The 6,203-nt window shown below is 44.5% G+C and overlaps 1 protein-coding gene across 1 annotated transcript in view; it reads left to right on the top strand.

Moving 5' to 3' along the window:
- The first annotated feature begins 1,128 nt into the window (after positions 1-1,128).
- LOC103457030 (TRAF2 and NCK-interacting protein kinase-like) overlaps positions 1,129-6,203 on the top strand; it is a 62,542-nt gene continuing 57,467 nt past the window's right edge. Inside the window, exon 1 of the mRNA XM_017301788.1 lies at positions 1,129-1,257. Coding sequence (XP_017157277.1) covers positions 1,150-1,257 — 108 coding nt within the window. The 5' untranslated portion in view covers positions 1,129-1,149. The remainder of the gene's footprint in view (positions 1,258-6,203) is intronic.

Below are 6,203 nucleotides of genomic sequence, written 5' to 3'. Positions count from 1 at the left end.
AGCAACACGTTGCTCCAGCAACACGTTGCTCCAACACGTTGCTGCAACATGTTGCTCCAACACGTTGCTGCAACACGTTGCTGCAACACGTTGCTCCAGCAACACGTTGCTCCAACACGTTGCTGCAACACATTGCTGCAACACGTTGCTGCAACACGTTGCTCCAGCAACACGTTGCCTCCATGAGCATCTCTGCAGAATCGTCTCTTTGTCTGAACTTCGCAGAAGATCAAAATGAATCAATTGTTTATTTGTGGATGAAGACAATAAACCTCAACAGGTCGCCATGGCAACGCCTCCTCTCCCTGCAGGTATTTGGCCTTAAGGCAGCGACCTCAGGGCGGGTTCGGGGCGGCGCCCCCGGCTGGAAAAAATCTTTTGTTTTCAAGATTATTAGTATTGTTAATATAATAATAATAATAATAATAATAATAATAATAATGTTAACTAAGGTAAATGAAAATGACAATAAAGTCACTACTATTATAAATAAAAACATTTATGGGATTATTGTTGTAATGTTAATATTTATAATAATACAAATTAATAGTAATGAGTTAATTGAGTGAATGAATAAATTAGAGATTATTATTTGTAATAAAGCAAAATGTAATTTCTACTGTTTCTAATGTTCCTGTGATTCAGACATGAATCAGGTGGAAAGGCCCGGCCCCCCTCCCCAGCCTGTTTCTGCTCTGAATGAAGGTTCGGCCCGGTCCCGCCGCGCTCCGTGGAGGTGTGTGCGGCGCGTCGCGGTGGGCGGCTCCCCGTGAAGCGCAGCCTCCTCTCTGGCCACTCCCGGCCTGCGCGCCGCCTCCGCCGCGCCGCGCCGCGCCGCCTCAGTGCGCCTCGGCCGCTGCTCCTGTACGCATCTGTCCTCCGCGGTCCCGGTTCTGGATGAAGGCATGTAGGACGGGCTGTGGCGCTCCGAGCAGCATGTAGCACCTGGAGCTGCGCGCACATCGCCTCCTCTTCCTCCTCCTCCTCCTCTTCCTCTCGGCTCTGCGGGCTGCGCGCCTCCCGGAGCGATCATTCCTCCGGTCTGCGTCGCCTTCAGCGGGATATTTTCGGGGCTCCTGTCAGGGGTGGGTGGGGGGTTCGGCCTGGTGAAGAGGAGAAGAGCAGCGAGCCTTCATCACCTCCCGGTCGATGGTCGTTGAGGAAGCTTCCATCTTGAGTCGCGCTTCTACCGACGGAACCATGGCGAGCGACTCCCCGGCGCGGAGTCTGGATGAGATAGACCTGTCTGCACTACGGGTAAATGTCTCGCTCTGTGCGTGTGCGCGTGCATGTCCTTTTCCTGTGTGAGCGCGTGCATGTGCAACACCTGTCCCCCCCTCTCCTCTCCCCCTCCTCCTCCTCCAGCTCTCCAACCTCACACTGGATGTGTCTCCTAATGCGCTTTCAGCGTGCACGCGCACACACTTGTGTGTGTGTGTGTGTGTGTGTGTGTGTGAGCGCGCGCGCGTGAGGACGCTGATTGAGGAAATCAGGCCGGTGATCAGATGTATCGGTGTGGGATCTGTTTTGGTGTTTTCTGCTGAACAATTGGGACGTGATGTAATGAGGCCCAGAGCTGCCGCTGCCGCGCGCGCGCGCGCATGCGTGCGTGCATGCGTGCGCGCGCTGAAAGCCGCTCTTGTCTGCACTATGTGGGGCAGATGTTAAGCTCCTCACTGACACTTTGCACAAAGACATCAAATGCACGCACGCGCACTTCCTCTCCTCCTCTCTCGTACAGATGCTCACACGCACGCGCGCACTCACGCACGCGGCGGAATAGCAGCGATGATAACCGCAACAGGAGCGAGTTCCGCCATTTCGTGATGTTGTGGCGACAGCAGCTTTGCTTCACAGCGGCTGATAGGAAGTGCAGTGCCGGAATGTGTGCGCGTGCGCGTGCACGCGTTAAAAAGAAGAAGAAAAACCAGTGATTATTTCACAGGTCAGCCATGATGGCGGGATGAAGCGTCACATGGAGCTCAGGGTTATTTTCCGCGCGTCCCCCGCCTGTTTCTGCTCCCAGCTGCTTACGCAACGCGGCGGTACCTGCAGAGCCGCCGTCAGGTCTGGACATGAGCGCCGGGGCGGGACTGCGTGTCGGTGTGTGTCTATGCAGCACACACACCTGCAGGAGGAGGAGGAGGAGGAGGTGATGAAGGCAGGAAGATGAGAGGAAACACTGAGGAAGAGGGTTCTGCAGAACCAGAACCAGCTCTGTCTCCATTCAGAGCAGAAATCAGGTCACTTCCTGTTCCTGCATCTCCTCTCCCAGCCCGGCTGGAGGGTTCGAGGTCCGGCTCATCAGAGCCTCTGATCGCGGTATAAATAGCTGTCTGGGTGTCACACAGGAGACTTTCTGTTATATCACCCGCTGAATCCTTTTAAAGCAACATCCTGAGGACACAGCACAGTTTGCTGCTCAGTCCGCGGAATTTATGAGCGTTTAATGTGACAAACCATCAGAAAATACAAGAAAACAGTTAACACCACTGTCTGGAAACTGTCGGGTTAAAGTTCCCTCTTTAGTCACATTAAATCTGCTGTAGTTGTCCTTCCAGGGCGCTAGATGGCGCTGTGGTTTAGGTCTGTAGTCACATTNAATCTGCTGTAGTTGTCCTTCCAGGGCGCTAGATGGCGCTGTGGTTTAGGTCTGTAGTCGAAACGCATATCCGCGTTAGCCCGTTAGGCTAACATCTCAAACACAAACCCGTCTCCAGTGAATCAAACATGCTCATGTAGCATAGATATTTTGTGTCAGAAGTTGTTTTAAGCCGAACAGGTGAAAAGTAGCACACTTAGCATAAAGCTATCCGTCACTGTTACTGTTTTGGTCCATGAATGCTAAGGAAAAAAGCCCAACCGCCGTCCGTTCTGCGCATGTGCAGTTTCACTGAAACCGCTCACTGATCAAAAAGCGTCTCCGATCACTGGAGGCAATAAAATGTTAATTTTTCACCGAAAACCATTCAGACGCCTGAATATAGACCGATGGAAACCTGGTTGTACTGTGCAGGTATTTCTGTGGAACGCAAGTCCGAATTATTTACAGAAAATTTACAGAATATTCATATATTATAAAGAAAATGCAACTTTGGAACCTGAAACATCTGGAGAGAACGTTACTCATTTAATTTGGTGCTAATTTTAGCATTCTGCAGGCGGCTACACCTGGCTTCCACTGTTTGCTCTGGGTCTGTTTCTGAAGAAAATGATCCCCTCAGCATGACGCTGCCACCACCGTGTGTCACTGTGGGGGTTGTGTGTTCCGGGTGTGTTGGTGTCATCAAACCCAAACGCATTTTTCTGCATGCATCGCCTAAAGTACATGTTTCAAACCACAAGTGAATGCGTAGCTAAAATTTATGTTAGGGTAATTTTAGGGTTAAAATTTATGTTGTTCCACTATTTTTCAGATTTTATTCATGATACTTTTTTTTAAAAATGCCTACTTTACAATTTTGTTCTACTTTCTCTTGGTCTAAAACATAAAATCCAGTGAAATGAGTGTTTTTAATGTAACAAAACATGAAAAACATTTCTTATAAGGTGTGAAAGCCTCATTATTTGTGCTTTGTTTATAAAATCAGCTCAGTTAACTGATTTTCTAAGCATGAAACTGTTCAGTCACTTCACGTTACACCTGGTGCTGCAGATGGAGGTTATTTCTCTGACTCACTCGACCTGCAGTCACGTTTTTACACTTTTTACAAACCCGAGTCATGAAAAGAAGGACATGTTAAAAGGTTGTGCCTCTTAAAAAACTGTAATTTTAATGTAATTAGAAGAGTAAGCATCTAAAATGCATGAAATATTCACCAGAATGCTAACATATTTAGAAAAGTTTCAGAAAATCAACTGTATGATTCATAACTAGCTTAGCCTGCTAGCTACATGGCTAGTGTATTGAGCTAGGCTAGTTAGCTATTAAACATTTTCAGATTCAGATAAATTATCTTGTTAATGTTTCAAAACCTAATCTAGTTATTGTTTTCTATAGATTTGATTATATTTTTAGGCACTTAGAGGAACATTTGTACATTTTTAATGCGTAGGAAGAACATAAAAATATTTTTAGCAGGACTAACAGCTAGCTTTAGCTTTAGCACTTTGCTTTTGACTGATTTTGCTCTCAGGTTTTAAACGTTAACATGTTTCAGGCGTCAGAAACTAGTTTTATGTCTTTGGTGGATCCCTGTGAGGAAAACGGGTCGACCCGCCTCAGACTGTTAAACTCAGACGAATGTTTTTCAGTCAAACCGCTGATGGTGTCAGTTTGTGAAATAGATTTCATTTCATCCTTTCTTCTTTTCTCTTTGTGTTGTTGCTTTTGTTTCTGCTTCTTTTTGAGATTATCTTGTCTCTGTTTTTTTTCTGGCCAGCTGTGCTTGTTTTTTTCACCAGGCCTTTTTCTTTTTGTCATTTTGTGATTGTTTTGTCGCATTGCGTCCACTTTGTGTCTCCCTGTGGTTGTTTTCCATCTTGTTTTTACAGCCAGATTGTGTCCTGCTTTCTTCTCTTAACTGTTTCTCCCCGTTTGCTTTTGTTGCGTCTGTTTTGTGATTTGTTGTTTCTGGTCTTCGGGTCATTGTGAGTATTTCCATCCCATCATGGTGGCTGTTTTACTGGTTGTTAAAACTCTGAGTGATTGTTTCTAGAAATCCTTGCTGACGTTTTTGCTTCATTGAGATGGATTGTAATCTTACAGACACGGATTATTTATTTTTGAATGTTTTGTTGTATCTGGTCAGTTTCTAGTCGTGTTTAGTTTACACTTTACAGCTACAATGCAGTTCTACTTTGGTAGTTTTTAGTTCATTATTTAATTATTTCAGACTCGACATTCTGATTTTTTTTGTTTCTATTGGACTGTTTTCTTCATTTTGCACATTATTTTTCTGTGTTATTTTGTGTGTTATTTGTCCTCATGGTTGTTGAGTCTCTGTGTTTTTCAGAGACCAATAATCAAACCAACGTAACTTTGACCTTCTGCTGGTAGATCGCATCAGGAGTTGCTTATAAACGTTTCTTTCCAGTATATTATGAACAGACTTTAGAAAATGCCTTTTACGCCTAAGTTTCAAATGTCTGCCTGTATATTTCTTCCTTATTTTAATTGTAAGTAGTTCTTTAAATGCCCTGTGAGATGATATATTTACCCATGTATCCATAACAACTGGAACTTATTTTCGCAATATACCGTGCCCCCCCTCCGGATTAATTTCACCCTCTGCAGCTGTGAGATTACCGTAATAACCCGATATTGGCTGGAAAGCGCAACGTCTCCCCTTTCAGAAACCGTTGGAACTTTTCAGATAGCGCTACGTGTGGCGGATTTACGGTACTGCAAATTTGGCCGTGTCGTCATAAAATGTCATAAAATGTCGACACGCTCCGGTCATGTTATTACAGTTCTCTCTCTCTGTCTAGCAGTTGATGAAAACTGAGACATTTTTGGACAAAATTGAAGGTTTTTATCCAGAATCAGTCATTACGTCCCCCTATAACGGTAAGCGCGTGGTGACTGTTGTGCTGTTTTTAGTAGTGACGTCACAATATAAGCCAAAAGTCCAAACTGCGGCTAGCTTTATGCTAACTGCGTGTGATGAATGAACGAGGTCAGAGTTCAATCTGTTCAGCAACTTTATCAGCTGAGGTGTTTAAACATAATCAGGATTTTATTAAAAAGGTAATTAATTATAAAGTCTTAATGGACACATTTTCTGTTGAAATTTAATTTGGAAACATGAAAATAGGTTTTTTAAAGAGTTCAGCCACATTAAACTACAGATAAACAGGTTTAATAAGCTACATAGTGGCATCAGGATGTATTTTATTAAAGGTTTTATTTTATTAAAAGGTTGATGAATGAACTAGTTCTAGGTGAGCTGATACTGCAGCCATGTTTTACTGATTTGTTTCTGTTGGTGTTTTTTAGTAAATTATCCAGTCAGATGAAATGCAGCTGAACAGAAATATTCATATTAATCAGAAATGATCAAGAGTTTTCATCTGCTTGGTGCCTTTTAGGCCTATTTGGTCACTTCCAGGCCTCAGTGCTGCCAGTTAGTTATTAACTCAAACACAATGGAAACCAGCGTTTTATGCAGTTAACCTGTAATCTGCAGCTGCTGCAGCAGCTTGCGGCTGAATCCTACCGTCCTGTGTTAACCTGTTAACCTGTAGCAGCCAGCAGCTGCAGC

The sequence above is a fragment of the Poecilia reticulata genome, linkage group LG20, assembly GCF_000633615.1.
Source record: "Poecilia reticulata strain Guanapo linkage group LG20, Guppy_female_1.0+MT, whole genome shotgun sequence".
Taxonomy (NCBI): Eukaryota; Metazoa; Chordata; class Actinopteri; order Cyprinodontiformes; family Poeciliidae; genus Poecilia; species Poecilia reticulata.
This window is presented reverse-complemented; position numbering and strand designations above follow the sequence as displayed.